General features: G+C 37.1%; 2 protein-coding genes and 1 pseudogene across 3 annotated transcripts; 1 reads left to right on the top strand and 2 right to left on the bottom strand.

The window, feature by feature from the left end:
• The first annotated feature begins 5,877 nt into the window (after window positions 1-5,877).
• On the top strand, window positions 5,878-7,976 carry LOC143561971 (uncharacterized). The gene is made up of 7 exons (XM_077049912.1): window positions 5,878-6,054; window positions 6,165-6,494; window positions 6,604-6,944; window positions 7,048-7,144; window positions 7,312-7,471; window positions 7,588-7,732; window positions 7,813-7,976. Exons 1-7 carry the CDS (start codon window positions 5,878-5,880, stop codon window positions 7,925-7,927), a joined length of 1,365 nt encoding a protein of 454 aa, XP_076906027.1. The 3' UTR covers window positions 7,928-7,976.
• A 73-nt stretch (window positions 7,977-8,049) lies between these two features.
• Window positions 8,050-11,118, bottom strand: LOC143561970 (GTP-binding protein BRASSINAZOLE INSENSITIVE PALE GREEN 2, chloroplastic-like). Its single transcript, XM_077049911.1, has 3 exons — window positions 9,678-11,118; window positions 8,635-8,798; window positions 8,050-8,537 (listed from the first exon to the last, which is right to left on the bottom strand). Exons 1-3 carry the CDS (start codon window positions 11,116-11,118, stop codon window positions 8,220-8,222), a joined length of 1,923 nt encoding a protein of 640 aa, XP_076906026.1. The 3' UTR covers window positions 8,050-8,219.
• Window positions 11,119-14,075: 2,957 nt separating this feature from the next.
• Window positions 14,076-15,554, bottom strand: LOC143561961 (putative 3-beta-hydroxysteroid-Delta(8),Delta(7)-isomerase; annotated as a pseudogene). The gene is made up of 4 exons (XR_013140395.1): window positions 15,427-15,554; window positions 14,844-14,993; window positions 14,644-14,752; window positions 14,076-14,562 (listed from the first exon to the last, which is right to left on the bottom strand). The product of XR_013140395.1 is annotated as a putative 3-beta-hydroxysteroid-Delta(8),Delta(7)-isomerase (transcript).
• Between the last annotated feature and the right edge of the window lie 1,456 nt (window positions 15,555-17,010).

The following is a 17,010-nucleotide window of genomic DNA, read 5'->3' as shown; positions in this document are numbered from 1 at the left end:
CAACGGATTGGCAATGATATCTATTTAAAACGAAATATTAGAAAGTATGGACTACAAAGACTTGATTAAACGTTAGGAGAACCTCAAAATTCGCTTAAGTTTCATCGTTTTGATACACTAGTTTTTGTTTATTTTAAGGAATATGTCAGCTTTATTTTAAAACAGTTGTATTCGTTTTATGGTGTTTTGATATTTAATTGATGATTTATATTATAAGAAGGAGGCCCAAAATTTGTCTCGCACGGGGCCTAAATTTTTTTTAGCATTCTCGGAGACGGGCCTGGCCTATGATTACTATGGGTCACGCCAAGTCTAAGTTAGGTTTAGTCACAGCTCATAACCATGGGGTTCAAACACACTACAAGCAATTTATAACACAAGTTACCCTTTATTTTATATAGACACATACATATGTGCATTTGTGTTGGATATATAACAGATGCAAATGAACCGAGTCTGAGCTCGAGCTTGGCTTATTTAACTCATACAAGCTCGAGCTAGGCTCGTGCCCGGCGTGTTAACACTAACACGTAAGCAAGTGATCTTCATATATATCAATTGTGTGTTATTATTTAGTTGGTTCAATTACAATGCAAAAAGAATTGGGTTCGATTTTAAGGGTGTTACAAAGTGAAAGTATAAACACTCGCTATAAGTTACAATGCTAATAAATACTTTATTCAAATGCATCAGCGTTTTAATTAAATTTACATCGCAATAATGAGAAGGAAAAAAATCACGTATTTGCTATAATATAAGAGTTGAAATCTACATATACTAATAAATAAAAATAATGAGGATGACGTGACAAACACATTCAATCATAACTTACTTTTCCTCCTGTTTTCAAATCTTTACTCTCCTTAATACATGTTATCCATGAGTAGTTTAATTGGTATACCCATTAGTTGTAACCCATATGAAAAAAAATGTACTTAATGTAATTTAAATCACACTAACTTTTTACTAACCCATTATATCTAACTTTACTATTAGATATAGAAAGTTTGACCATGTTTTCTTAAGAAAAAACATATAAACTATTGAATATATATAATAAGTTTAAAATAAAACAATTATAATTAAATTAGTTAAATAATGATTTACGAACTGTATCGTATAATAATTAGTTACCTATGTTTATAATAGATATTTAATTATGTGTGTACGGCAAATTTTGTTGAATATATACAATATTTATAATCTTGCAATTTGTAAAACGCTATTTAACTTAGATTTGTATTGATTATATAAAACAACTTTAATATGTTTAGGTAATCACTAATATACGATTTTATTTCATCTTAAAACATTATTTCAATCTTGGAAAAATGTAAAATTTAAATATGTAACAATTGAAGTGTGTGTAATAATAACAAATTAATCAATAAATTCAAAAGAAAATCCCTAAAGTACATAAATATGAAAATAAGAGCTTCTGTTCGTAAAATTTGTGAAAAATGTCGACTAATCCGTCGTCGGGGATTGAATTGGGTCCAGGAATCTAAGAAATAGTGAGAATTCTTGATCTCTCTCAATATCTCTCTCAATTCTAAAATCCAGGACTTGAATTCATGTCCTGTCATTGATTAAATAGGTCAAGTTATTCTACAAAGTGACACAAAAATGAGAATGCTGAAAAGAATTTTCTATCCAAAAAAAACCCTTAAATAATAATGAAAAATTAATTAAAAAAATAACTCAAACTTTAATCAAAAAAATGAAAAATGTAAAAACGCAAAAATGTTTCAACCATCATCCTCGTTCAAAAAAAAGAAAAAACTTGAAAAAGACGAGGAAAAAACATCATTGTGTATTTTTTCCATGACGTTTTTTTTTCTTGATATTGTGTTATATTATTCAACATTGTGTTATATTATGTTCGCTGTTGTGTTAAATTTTGCGACCTATTGTGTCTTTTTTTTATTTATCATTGTGTTATTTGTTCATTTTCGGCTTTGTGTCTTTTTTCTCGACATTGTGTCTTTTCATCGTTTTTTTTTCTGGAACGTGAATTATGGGAGAAACATTTTGGTTTTATTTTCTTTGAGGGGTTTTTTGTGTTGTCACAGATCCTTCTCACACTTTTCATTTTTATCTCTATTTATATTTTAATTTACACCGATTAAATACCTAAATTTCGAACATTTGGCGGATCCTCGTATATAGCACATGCTAAATATAAAAAAAACGAATCTTAAATCTCCTGTATATAATTGCAACTACTTAGACTGATTATCGCCAGATGTTGGGCCCAGTTCAAAAGAAATAAGTTACAAAAATAAGGAGATCCTGTAATAATAATAAAAGAATAAGTTTTTAAATGAATTGGTCAAGTCGGTTATTATTTCTAGTCTTTTCCTTTTATTAGGCTGAGGGGTGTGGGGGCTTTAATGGGGGCTCCAACCAATAATATTATGACGTGTGACAGAGAGAGAAACTGGATAAGGGGGGTGTTGGAGCCCCTGGCCCTGGTGTGGAGAGGCTCCAGTAGGGGCTTCAGCGAATTTTTTTTTTATTTTTTTATAAATATATTCAAACAACGTATTATTAAAAAAACTCATAAATTATTAAAAAAAACACACATTAATAAAAAAACACATTAATATCTAAAAATAAAATAAAAATTAAAGTACTAAAAAAAACATTCTTCTTATTCTTCGGCTTGGTCTTCTTCGATCAACCTCTTTCGGATACGTTCCTTTTGCTTTTCCATTAGCATTTGATCAACCGGATTTAGGTTACTGAAGTCTCTAATAAGAAAGTCCAAATCTCTCATTCGAGTTTTTTCCTTTTTGTCATAAGAGATCACCTCCATGGTTTTGTTGAATTTATTGAGGGATTCAACAAGATTGGCGATGTTTACGGCTTCCCCCTCAGCCGGTTTTTTCCCCTTGGCGTCCCTTCCCAATGGCCGCCTCCTCGGCGGTGAAGACGTTTCCTCCTCCGCAATGTTTAGGTCGAATCTAACGCGGCAATCCGACCCGGTTGAAGTGCTATACGCTCCAGACGAACTAGTTTTAGTCCGTTTCGACCTTACTTCCGCATCAAAGTCCGGCGCCACCAGCTCAACCCACTTGGAACACCTTTTCAACCTCTCCCACAACTTTAAATCATCCCACGTCTTCACCATCCCATACCTCCGCAAACACTCCTGCTTCCACTCTTCGACCATGAAATTGTAAACCGCCAAATCATCACTGCCACTTGGTCTCATACGACCGCTGTTCCTGTTGAAAAGATTAGTAAACAAGCCGACAAATTTTCTGATTTCGGACCACCGACCCGAAATCATATCGGCGTTCCGCTCTGTACTCCCAACGAGCATGTAGAACGTCTCCCTAACCTTTGTCCAAAAAATCTTTCTCTGTTGGTGGTCGGCTGCAAATGAATAAATAAATTAGATTTCCATTTAACTTTTTTATTAAACTTTTTTATTAAAAATCATTTTTAAAAACGTTAAAACAATTACCGCAACGCCGATCCTCAGAAATGACTATCCAAGCCCGACACAAGGCTTCCTTCTCATCCGATGACCACGGAGTGGCTTTCCGTTTCGTCCTCGGAGTCGAAGCCGGTCCCGACCCGTCCGTTGCAACTTGTTTTTTCGGTGGACGCGTCTTTTTGGTCCTGTAGCTTCACCGTGTGATTCTTGTGTCTCCGGAACAACAAAGTTAGGAGACGGTTGTGTGTTGGATGGTTGAAAGCCGGATGATTCTTGCGGCTCCGAATAAAACATCGGTTGGTGCGGTGACGACCATAAATCGTCTTCAAGATAATCTGAATCAAGGTTTGGGAACCAATTTCCAACCATTTTTTTTAAAAAAAGTTGAGAAGATGAATTGATTTTGGGTGAAGGTTTGAAGTTTTGGTATAAAAATGGGTGAAATAGAGTATAATTATATAGGAATTTTTTTTTTAATATTTAAGAGCCCAACGGCTCTTTTCTAAACCCAATGCAAGATTCTCTCTCTCTTCAGCCGCTAACCAGCTCACGCCTCTCTTTTTTTTTTCCTAAGGCTGAGAGGCTGAGGGGTGTGGGGCTTCAACGGGGGCGCTAGAGCCCCCCTGCTCGCGCCCCCAGGCGCTAACACCACACCACCAGGGGCGCTAACGGAAAAACAAAGAGAGGCGTGAGCTGGTTAGCGGCTGAAGAGAGAGAGAATCTTGCATTGGGTTTAGAAAAGAGCTGTTGGGCTCTTAAATATTAAAAAAAAAAAATTCCTATATAATTATACTCCATTTCACCCATTTTTATACCAAAACTTCAAACCTTCACCCAAAATCAATTCATCTTCTCAACTTTTTTTAAAAAAATGGCTGGAAATTGGTTCCCAAACCTTGATTCAGATTATCTTGACGACGATTTATGGTCGTCACCGCACCAACCGATGTTTTATTCGGAGCCGCAAGAATCATCCGGCTTTCAACCATCCAACACACAACCGTCTCCTAACTTTGTTGTTCCGGAGACACAAGAATCACACGGTGAAGCTACGGGACCAAAAAGACGCGTCCACCGGAAAAAAACAAGTTGCAACGGACGGGTCGGGACCGGCTTCGACTCCGAGGACGAAACGGAAAGCCACTCCGTGGTCATCGGATGAGAAGGAAGCCTTGTGTCGGGCTTGGATAGTCATTTCTGAGGATCGGCGTTGCGGTAATTGTTTTAACGTTTTTAAAAATGATTTTTAATAAAAAAGTTAAATAAAAAAGTTAAATGGAAATCTAATTTATTTATTCATTTTGCAGCCGACCACCAACAGAGAAAGATTTTTTGGACAAAGGTTAGGGAGACGTTTTACATGCTCGTTGGGAGTACAGAGCGGAACGCCGATATGATTTCTGGTCGGTGGTCCGAAATCAGACAATTTGTCGGCTTGTTTACTAATCTTTTCAACAGGAACAACGGTCGTATGAGACCAAGTGGCAGTGATGATTTGGCGGTTTACAATTTCAAGGTCGAAGAGTGGAAGCAGGAGTGTTTGCGGAGGTATGGGATGGTGAAGACGTGGGACGAGTTAAAGTTGTGGGACAGGTTGAAAAGGTGTTCCAAGTGGGTTGAGCTGGTGGCGCCGGACTTTGATGCGGAAGTAGGGCCGAAACGGACTAAAACTAGTTCGTCTGGAGCGTATAGCACTTCAACCGGGTCGGATTGCCGCGTTGGATTCGACCTAAACATTGCGGAGGAGGAAACGTCTTCACCACCGAGGAGGCAGCCATTGGGAAGGGACGCCAAGGGGAAAATACCGGCTGAGGGGGAAGACGTAAACATCGCCAATCTTGTTGAATCCCTCAATAAATTCAACAAAACCATGGAGGTGGTCTCTTATGACAAAAAGGAAAAAACTCGAATGAGAGATTTAGACTTTCTTACTAGAGACTTCAGTAACCTAAATCCGGTCGATCAAATGCTAATGGAAAAGCGAAAGGAACGTATCCGAAAGAGGTTGATCGAAGAAGACCAAGCCGAAGAATAAGAAGAATGTTTTTCTTAGTACTTTAATTTTTATTTTATTTTTAGATATTAATGTGTTTTTTTTATTAATGTGTGTTTTTTTAATAATTTATGAGTTTTTTTAATAATACGTTGTTTAAATATATTTAAAAAAAAATTCGCTGGAACCCCTGCTGGAGCCCCTCCACACCAGGGCTAGGGGCTCCAACACCCCCCTTATCCAGTTTCTCTCTCTGCCACACGTCATAATATTATTGGTTGGAGCCCCCATTAAAGCCCCCACACCCCAGCCTTATAAAAAACAAGGGGCTGCGCGTGAAAGGCTGAAAGTAATTAACCTTAAAACCCAGAAACTTATTTGCTTGATCCGATCGAAACCTTACAACTTACAAAGTAACGTCCGAACGTCTTTTCGTACGATGATGAAAACGAAGCGCCAAAACACCCCATACTATGAAGACCAACTGTTGAAGAAGCATAGATGTTCGGCACTGGTTCCACTCGACAAGGACGAGGATAATGATCATGGATTTGCGCGTAATAGAACAACCGAAATCCGTCGTGATTGCCCATTCCTTTATACGATTAATCGTCAGGTTATATTTCATTTGTCACTTTTAAAATTATTTATTATTATTATTATTATTATTACTATTATATTGCCATGTAGAGGATTTTGAATTGATAATTTAGTTGTGTTTTGCAGGTCTTGGATTTTGACTTTGAAAAAAAGTGTTCAATGTCTCTGTCAAATTTTAACGTGTATGCATGCATGGTATGCGGCAAGTATTTTCAAGGAAGAGGGCGTAAGTCGCATGCATATAATCATAGCCTTGAAGCGGGACATCACGTCTACATTAATCTTCAGACAGAAAAGGTTTATTGCCTGCCTGAAGGTTATGAGATTTGTGATCCCTCACTCGAAGATGTTCAACATGTTCTTAACCCGAAGTTTAACGAAGACCAACTTGAGCAACTTGATACAAATAGGCAATGGTCAAGGGCTCTTGATGGTTCATATTATCTTCCTGGAATGGTAATTATTTCGTTAATTATTGCTAGCCAATGGTCATGTGATTAACTATTTATGATTATTTTTTTAAAGATTAATACTGATTGTGATATATTTTTCGTGAATTTGTTAGGTGGGGCTTAATAACATTCAGGACACTGGCTTTGTTAATGTGACAATTCAGTCTTTGATGCGAGTGACACCGTTGAGAAACTTTTTTCTCATTCCTGAAAACTACGAGGACAGTAAATCTCTACTTGTTCACCGCTTTGGTGAGCTCACAAGGAAGATATGGCATGCGAGGAACTTCCAACGAAAGGTTTCCCCTCGTGAATTTTTGGAAGCAGTTAAGGAAGCTAGTAAAAAACTGTTTCGGTCTGATCCTGCTGAATTTATGTCATGGCTTCTCAATACGCTACATAATGACCTTAAAAGGACAAAGAACAGCAGCAGCATTATCCATCAGTGTTTTCAGGTATATACCGATCACTTTAATTATTTGCAGCATAGCTAGCTTTTTAAATATTATATATGATCATGAACCAGCTTATAACTTGAATGGCAACCTGTTTTTCTTGGGAGAATTGGAGGTTGCGAAAGATGGCGCCGAGACAAGCAGAATGCCATTTTTGATGCTTGGACTAGACTTGCCACCATCTCCAATAAATCCTCAGGTTTGTGCTTTGAATTATTTTTTTTCTTTTGGTCAGCACTAAAACAGACTGTCTTTTGTATATATGTATTTTTGTAATTACTTATCTAAGACTCTTAAAAGTAAATATTTCCCTGTAAATGTTGAGTTATGAATCGACTTTAATGGTGTCTTGTATTGTTATTGTAGGTTTCACTTTTGGACATACTGAAGAAGTTTGACGGGGAGAGCATAACTGAAGTCGTGCGTCCTGATCATGTAACCAAGATGAGATACCGTGTTACAAGACTTCCGAAGTATCTTATTTTGCACATGCGTCGCTTCACGGTGGAGAAAAATCCAACCCTTGGTGAGATAGATCATAGATGGACTTTGTTTATACCTATTATTTTATTTATTTATATATTATTATTGTATATGATTAATCATCATGTTGTACTCATTTGTTGAGTTGTTGTGTGCCAGTTACCTTCCCATTGAAGAATCTGGAGCTGAAGGATGATGAAAGAGCGTGTGCGACGTATGATTTGATTGCAAACATTGTGCATGAGTGTAAACCAGGTGAAGGAGCACACAAGGTATTTGTTCAGCACAAGTCTCAAAAGCTCTGGTAAGCCTTTTTCCATTTCAATTTTGAATTTTGATTTATTGAATTTCAAGTTAATATTGATACATGTTTGTGTCTGTCAGGTATGCGATGCAGGATATCGATGTTGCAGAAGCACTTCCGCATACAGTTGCACTTTCTGAGGCTTACATGCAGATACATGAGCAACAACAGTTGGATTCTGAGCAGCAGGTGTAGGAGTGATGCTGTTGTTTGTATGCTTATTATAACAGTGTTTAGACTCTCAACCTTGGTTGTATGTCTTTTAAATTTCATCCGAAGTTAAGACTTAGATGTATAAACTTTATTAATTAAAAAATATGAAGTACAACAAAGCTATGTAACACTAAGATATCCAAGAATCAGTTTTGCAACGTGTATATAATATGCAATAAAAAGCTCACATAATTGTCACTAAGAAAATGGCAAGGCATTGCCTTTGGTGTAGCCAGAATAACAAGTATGTTTAGCACAAACAAACGACTAAATTCTAGACTAGTGCGTCTTCATTTTGGGACTTAGTTTTACTTTCATTAGCAATGACTTCTGATATGGCCTTTGGGAGCAAAAAGCCAGGTCTTTCAAGAAACTGTGCACGATCAAGTACCAAGGGTTCTCGAGTTGTTATCTCAATGCCATCAAATGTCCACAATGTCAAAGTCGCGTCACCTTTTAAACCCACAGAAAACCAACCAAGACCTGCAAAAGATAAGTCGACACTGTTCACGTCCCAGCTTATTCCAGACACTTTGACTTCCCTTGACTCCCAGTTCCCTAATTCAGACACGCGATCCACACCAATTGGTGGCTGAAACAAAAATACAAACAAGCATTTTCAGAAATAAATTAAAAAAATGTTTTTTTCTAAGAAATGCTTTAAAGTAAGCAGACCACAATCCACATACCTGTAATCTAACACCAGCATGCTTATTCCAAATTTCATCTGCGTTTTCAATCTTACCGAGATGCAGAGAAACATTTGGGGAGGCCCAAACTGTCACATATATTGTTTGCACTGATGCTTGATTTAGATCGAGTCTCACTAGACCACCGACGTGTATCGCCTGCCCTTGCTGTGACATATACAAATTCTAATTATTATAATTATTATGATATTGCCTTTCGTAATCAAATTTATGATATTTATTATTTGCAAAACTAAAACAAGAACAAAAAAAACAGCCTGATTAAACCCATTTCGGCTGTTACCCAATTCGCCTAACCAGGCGAGTAAACGAACTGGACGAACATGAACGGTGTATGTGCATGCTCGTTCGCTTAACTTTAACCAAACAAACGATCAAACACAAACGATTGGGGTTTTTTGTCAGTTCATTCATTAAGAAAATGAATGTACTCGTGTTCATTTATGTTTCTTCATTAATAGTATGAACGAACGGTTTGGGAAAATAAACAAACGAATATAAGTGAACTTAGAAAAATGAACATAACAGGGCGAAAACCAATTAAAAGTAAATACGAACATCAATCTGTTGGGCACTTGGGCTCGCAAATAATTAATAAAACTTACAAAAAAGTAATGGACCTAAAAATTCAAATAAGTAAATCAACGAACGTAAGCAATCGAAAATAAAGAAATTTAAATGAATGAACGTAAACGAGCGTTCACGAAGATAAATGAACGAACGAACGAACGACATATAGGTTTATGTTTGTTCGCTTAACAAAATCATTAAAAAATTTTGTTTGGGTCCGTCCATTTATTATATAAAAATAACATAATCAAACTTCCTACTGCACAGTTCACGAACAGGTCATTGAACATTTGGTTCGTTTACAAGCATAAGACTGACCCACTCGTTTTGAGTTTGCCACCTCAAAAGAATACTATTTATGTTTAGTTAGCATGCTATATTGCTATATCAAGTTATCAACCATCAATAAAGCTAAAGAATATAAACCAACAACAACAAAAATAAACAGGTACTTGCCTTAATTCTATATGTTCGAGGGCGCAACTCCTTTCGTATCTCAACCATCTTTTGCTCCTCTCTATTCAACCTCATGGACATCAAATACGGTTGCAATAACCCCGGCGTATCATACATTTTCGCCTTAGCCGACAACACACCTCCAATTCTCAAAATACCAAGTGTCGTCCCGGGAACCGCAGCCTCAGTAAGCTTAGTAGACTTCGCCCCACCTTTCTTCGCAAACGCATTAATCAACGTCGACTTACCTGCATTCTGTGCCCCAATCACCCACACATGCCCTCTCGGTCCCGCCGAATCCTTAACAAAAGTCAACAAATTCCTAACACCTAAATCCTTACGCGAGCTAACCAAATACACCCCGTTTAGCTTCGGTGCACCATTAGCCCTAGCCCGGTGCCGAACCCATCGATCAAGTCTAGTGGGCGATACCTGCGAAGGTAAAAGATCCACTTTCGTAGCCACAAGAACCAGTTTAGGCAACTTCTTGGTTCTTGGCAAACCGTCACGACCTTCCAACGCCTCAAATAAAGATTTAGCAGCTCGTTTCGGAAACGAGCCATCAAAATCCACACAATCCACAACCATTACCACAACCGTGGAATCCGCATTCCCAGTCGGTTTCATCAACCGGGTGGTTATCAACTTGTCGAAATCAAAATCGGGTATCAAATTCTCAGCGGTTTGGTTCTTAACCTGACCATAATTTCTTAAAGAATGACATCTCGCACAAACTGTAACCTCTTCTTTCTCCAATAATTTAGATTCTCTAACCAGTTTTTTCCTTTCGGATTTTGAAACCCGAACCTTCTTCGCCTTTTCGAGTACTTTTTCAGTAATATTACCATACCCGACACCCGGGGCGGTGAACCCGTCTAATTCTTTTAAATCATCTTCATCATCATCTTCAAAATCTGAATCCCAATCGAACTCATCATCAATCTCATCAAATTCATCATCCAATTCGATTTCTTCTTCTTCATCTGGGTCTTCTTCTAAATCTTGTAATTCGTCTTCGATTTCGGCTAAATCAAACTCCTCGTCTTCAATTTCTGGTTTCTTTTTCTGATAATATCCAGGTAGTGTAGGGTTATCATCTTGCATAAAGACACCACATCCAGGACAAACACGCCCTAACGTATCGTCTTCGTCTCTTCCTTCGCTTAATAATGGTTGTGGTTTTTTGTTTCTTCTTCTGGAGGTTTTACCATCGGTGGTTGATTGTGTTGCGGATGAGCTGGCGTTTACTGATAATAATGTAACGTATGGATGTCTGTGCTTGAAGTGTGTTGTTGGATTAAAGATGGAACCAGTGGAATTGAGAAGACGAATTGATTGTGAATTGTGTAGGTTCTTTAGAACAAGAGCTGGAGTTGTTCTTGAGGAAACAATGGGTGAAGAAGAAGAAGAAGAAGAAGATAAGAAGAAAGCTGACATATTTTCCAGACGGGAGTTCCGCAGACCCCTGTTGGGCAACTGTGGGTGACCGGGAGTATTATTAAATAACCTACCTAGCCCGAGCTTGACTCGTTTTGATTTACGAGAGGGATGGTTCGCCTGACCCTTCAAACATTTTCTAAAGCTTGAGCTCAGCATGTGAGTCTTTTTTCTGGCTATGTTTAATAATTAATTTATATAATTGAGAAAACCTGAACGAGCCTAAGCTCGGTTGTGTAGTGTGAAATTAATATATAAAAGTCCAAAAGAGTTAAAACTTAATAAATACACTCAATAATTAAGCATGTTTTATTTAGGCTCAACTCATTTCAAGCTTTTTATCAATTTAATCTCGAATAACTCGCAAGCAGCTTGGCTCGTTTACAACCTTATTTAATGTCATCAAGCTTAATAATTTTTATATTTGTATAATGTATAGAAGAATAAAAACTTTAAAAAAAGACGTTATAAAACATTTGATAACTTCAATCTTAAAGCTTGTCTCAAATAAAACACAAACCATCAATCTTAAAAAGATTGAAGCACCATTAGAGTTTAGATGCACTTTGATGTCATAAACTCGAACACACTTTGGTTTGTTACTGTTTACTTTAAGACTGAGGGGTGTGGGGCTTCAACGGGGGCGCTAGAGCCCCTCCGCTCGCGCCCCTAGGCGCTAACACCACACCACCAAGGGCGCTAGCGGGAAAAACAAGGCAGGCGTGAGCCGGTTAGCGGGAGAAGAGAGAGAGGAGCACACCTTTTGATGTTTTTTGGACCGTTGGGGAGCCGAAAAAAACAAAAAAAATATATATTTTCTATATAATTATACTCCATTTCACCCATTTTTATACCAAAACTTCAAACCTTCACCCAAAATCAATTCATCTTCTCAATTTTTTTTTAAAAAAATGGCTGGAAATTGGTTCCCAAACCTTGATTCAGATTATCTTGACGACGATTTATGGTCGTCACCGCACCAACCGATGTTTTATTCGGAGCCGCAAGAATCATCCGGCTTTCAACCATCCAACACACAACCGTCTTCTAACTTTGTTGTTCCGGAGACACAAGAATCACACAGTGAAGCTACGGGACCAAAAAGACGTGTCCACCGGAAAAAACTAGTTGCAACGGACGGGTCGGGACCGGCTTCGACTCCGAGGACGAAACGGAAAACCACTCCGTGGTCATCGGATGAGAAGGAAGCCTTGTGTCGGGCTTGGATAGTCACTTCTAAGGATCAGCGTTGCGGTAATTGTTTTAACGTTTTTAAAAAAGATTTTTAATAAAAAAGTTAAATAAAAAAGTTAAATGGAAATCTAATTTATTTATTCATTTTGCAGCCGACTACCAACAGAGAAAGATTTTTTGGACAAAGGTTAGGGAGACGTTCTACATGCTCGTTGGGAGTACAGAGCGGAACGCCGATATGATTTCGGGTCGGTGGTCCGAAATCAGAAAATTTGTCGGCTTGTTTACTAATCTTTTCAACAGGAACAGCGGTCGTATGAGACCAAGTGGCACTGATGATTTGGCGGTTTACAATTTCACAGTCGAAGAGTGGAAGCAGGAGTGTTTGCGGAGGTATGGGATGGTGAAGACGTGGGACGATTTAAAGTTGTGGGACAAGTTGAAAAGGTGTTCCAAGTGGGTTGAGCTGGTGGCGCCGGACTTTGATGCGGAAGTAGGGCCGAAACGGACTAAAACTAGTTCGTCTGGAGCGTATAGCACTTCAACCGGGTCGGATTGCCGCGTTGGATTCGACCTAAACATTGCGGAGGAGGAAACGTCTTCACCACCGAGGAGGCAGCCATTGGGAAGGGACGCCAAGGGGAAAAAACCGGCTGAGGGGGAAGCCGTAAACATCGCCAATCTTGTTGAATCCCTCAATAAATTCAACAAAACCATGGAGGTGGTCTCTTATGACAAAAAGGAAAAAACTCGAATGAGAGATTTGGACTTTCTTACTAGAGACTTCAGTAACCTAAATCCGGTCGATCAAATGCTAATGGAAAAGCAAAAGGAACGTATCCGAAAGAGGTTGATCGAAGAAGACCAAGCCGAAGAATAAGAAGAATGTTTCTTTTTAGTACTTTAATTTTTATTTTATTTTTAGATATTAATGTGTTTTTTTTATTAATGTGTGTTTTTTTTAATAATTTATGAGTTTTTTTAATAATACGTTGTTTGAATATATTTATAAAAAAATAAAAAAAAATTTCGCTGGAGCCCCTCCACACCAGGGGCTCAAACACCCCCCTTATCCAATTTCTCTCTCTGCCACACGTCATAATATTATTGGTTCTTGCCCCCACTAAAGCCCCCACTAAAGCCCCACACCCCTTAGTCTAATATGTGTTACATAATTTATATAATAAATTTTATTTTATAATGAAGTTAATTAAATAAAATTAAAATAATCGTGAGAACCAAGTCTGTACTTTGAAAACAAATATTGTATTTTCACCTGAAACGACACCATCATCCTTGAAACAGTGCTCCTCTGGCTTATTGATATCCCTTACTTGAATATTATTATAATCTTCAAGCGAGTCTGTTATCTCCATCTTTTATGAGACTGTTTTCGGTAAATTAAAATATCGCTTTGTTGATTTGTGTTCATGGGACACTAGCGTGTTCAAGAAATATCTAACCCGTTTAACAAACAAATCATGTTCAGATTGACATATAAACTTGTTTTAACCCATTATTTGAATGTTATGCGTATTCGAGCTAACATGTTTAATCCATTATTTAAACATATCAACCTCGCTCCACCAGCCCTTTTTAACCCATTAACTGCAACTCCTCAAACCTTTGATTTGTTTAAATAAATGAGTTAAACGGGTCATGTCCAGATTGCACGGTTTTAAGTGTGACCAGTTTAGGGTTAATGTCTTTGACAACACGTCACCCTGGAATATGCTCATAAGTATCAAAGTGACCCAACAACCTTCATCTAACTTTGAAAGTTTGAAATACAAAGACAAAAACAACACAAGCTTCAAAACAGACCTAAATGAAATGAGGTTTGCATTTTGTTTGCAAATCCCAAATGAAATCAGGTTAAGTTCTGAGAATTCCTGATCGTAACAATAAATAATCCCAAAATGGTTAACATTCATAAATCAGAACAATAAGTGACATCTGGGGCAAAATGGTAAATCCAACAACTTTTAACGCGATTTGGTCTTTTTCTGTTCTTGTACGCGCACTGCTGCACATATCTTCTTCCAAGACCGGATCACAATGAGGGAGGGTATCCAAACCCAAAATGAATTCATGATGACGTAATAAAAATAATAGTAATACGTGCTTGCAGCAAAGTTGTCGCCTTCTAGGTAAGATGTTATGAAATAAACAGCTGTTCCATAGAGTTGTCCAAGAGCAATAGCTATCTGAAGCAAGTGACTGTATGATTTTCTTGTGGCTATAGCATACCTATAAAATTTCAAATTTTTAATAAATGACAATATTAATTAACAAAAACAACGTTAAAAAGGTAATGAAAAGTGAAGATACGCGGCTAGAATGCAAGCAGGACCCTCCAGAACAGCAGTAATTCCTTCGACAGCAATTACTGCTGAATCCCTTCCAACATATCTGGAGTCGCCTTTGCTGTATTCTTTCCCTGAGAGTTGTAAAGACACACATTCAAATTAATTAACGAAGATAAAATTGATGATTAGAGTTGCAAAATAGCAAGTATATCAAGAACTTACAGACTTCTGCAAGGTAAGTAGGATTCTTCTGCTTGAAAAACTCTGGGGTGAAAACAAAATAACCCTCGAGGATCATATGCGTGAGGCCGCCGGTGAAAACCCACCAGCACATGAGAATTTTGTCCACTTTTGATATTTTGGGAAACCGCCCTGTCGTGACATTACAAGAACAAGCGTGAATGACTGTTTCAGAACTCACATCACATGTTACAGCTGCCTGTTACTTTCATCTAACTATCATTAGAAATTAGTCTGTTTATATTAAATTAGCTAATAACACATCTTGAATAATTTGACTTGAGATGTCAAACAGATTTATAAATATCATCTTGAAAAGTAGTTTTCAGGATCTTAAATTGAAGCACAATAAATAAAACAATGTCACTTACAAACTGCAAAAACATAAAAAGAAAGTCATAACTTACTAGAAAAATGAAACTTACAAAGATCTGGCATTCATTTATTAAAATTAAGCATGATATATGAATAACCAAAATATAATAATGAATTCAAGCAATTAGAATGCAAACGTAACAAATTAAGTAGTGGGGTATACAGATAGCAGTATGAATTGAGTACCAACCAGCGAGTAGCCAGACGAAGGAGACCACCAGGACGGAAGCGGTGGCATAAACGCCGAGAATGGTGGATTGGGAGAGTTGAATCCGGCAGAATCAGATCTTTCGGAATGAAAGGGTGAAAAGCCCACATTTATATTTAATATTTTTTCAAAAACCATATCAACCGTAATATTGATTCATAAATATTTATAAGTTTTTTACCCAACTAGATTTGCATTTAATCCATAATACAACTAGGTATAGGTATAGGTATAGTTTAGTTTGCTAAAATAAAAAGTCGATTATCCTGACTTCTTAGGTTAAAGAACGACAAATAAAAAATTATTACATTTACATTAATTTATAAGTTTTGTTTTAGGACGTTTATTTCATTTTTAACCTTCATTTTGCTTATTATTTTGTTTTTATTTTATCTGGACGTAATTAAAAATAAAAAGGAAATTATAACTAATTAGATAAAATAAATAAAGTCTACAGTTGACTGGGGAGATCATAAAAGAAGATAATAATAATTGACTGATGAAATAAAAAAATAAGAAAGAAGTTATATTAGATTAGTTAAATAAAGGAATAAATGAAACATTTCCCATTTTAATATATACTTTTTAAATCACGCATTTTGGTAAATGATTTTTCCACCCCGCCCAATCTTTGATAAAAAAAACTCGGGATAATTTGATAACATTTTAACAAATTTAGCTTTTAACCCCAGCATGCGTTAAAAACAACACATATGGGTTGGGGGTAGGGTAACGGGGATATAAACGAATTGTGAACAAAATGATATCGGGTTAAAACAGACGATTTTAAATTTTAAAAAAGGTATCATTTGGTTCGGATTGAATCATTTTAGAGAGAGAACATATCTATCTTTTTTATGGCTGTTAATGATGACATGTGAAGATGGCAGTGATTAAGGCGGCAACAACAGTGATGTTGTTGCTTGGGTTCAAGACTATACCGAAGCGATAAGATCTAGACTAAAATGGAGACAGCATTTCAAGAAACAAAAGTAACCATGAACGGCCCAGAGGTAGGCTATGCATGCCACTTGAGGGCCCGTTATCGAGAGGGGCCTGAAATCTAAAAAGACAAAAATTAATTGGTAATCCAATATCTGTTTCAAACTTAGTACCTTTTTTAATCTTTAAAAAGTTAGTTTAGTTACTTAGCCCACAAGTAATTACTTACTTAATGGTTACGGCTGAAGTTATAAGTTACTCAAATTTAGTCACAACCTATCTAGACTATGAGTAGTCATAAAGCTTCACTCCCAGGCATTATCCGCCACGTGGCGCCTAGTCATAGTTATGGCTTTTTACAAAAAGCAAGTGTAGTCATAAAGCATTCATAACTTTCCATAACTTTGTTTATTTGTTTTTTTTAATTCTCATGCCTATTACCAGTGTTATCTACAAAACGCCACCCAAAAATAAATAATCAAAACGCCTCCATAAAGCCTGGTGGGCGGTGTTCCTAGGCTTTATGACCCCATAAAGCCTCCACTACGGATGGTCTTAGTTAGATAGTAATTAGCCGGTAGACTTAACTCCTTACTTTTAAGCCCAGTAGTTCACAATAGGTTT

This window comes from Bidens hawaiensis, unplaced genomic scaffold, assembly GCF_021521415.1.
Source record: "Bidens hawaiensis isolate Kalapana, Puna unplaced genomic scaffold, B.hawaiensis_p1.1 tig00020890_1, whole genome shotgun sequence".
NCBI classification, from domain to species: Eukaryota; Viridiplantae; Streptophyta; class Magnoliopsida; order Asterales; family Asteraceae; genus Bidens; species Bidens hawaiensis.
The sequence above is the reverse complement of the archived record's forward strand: the minus strand, read 5'-3'. Positions and strand labels throughout refer to the sequence as shown.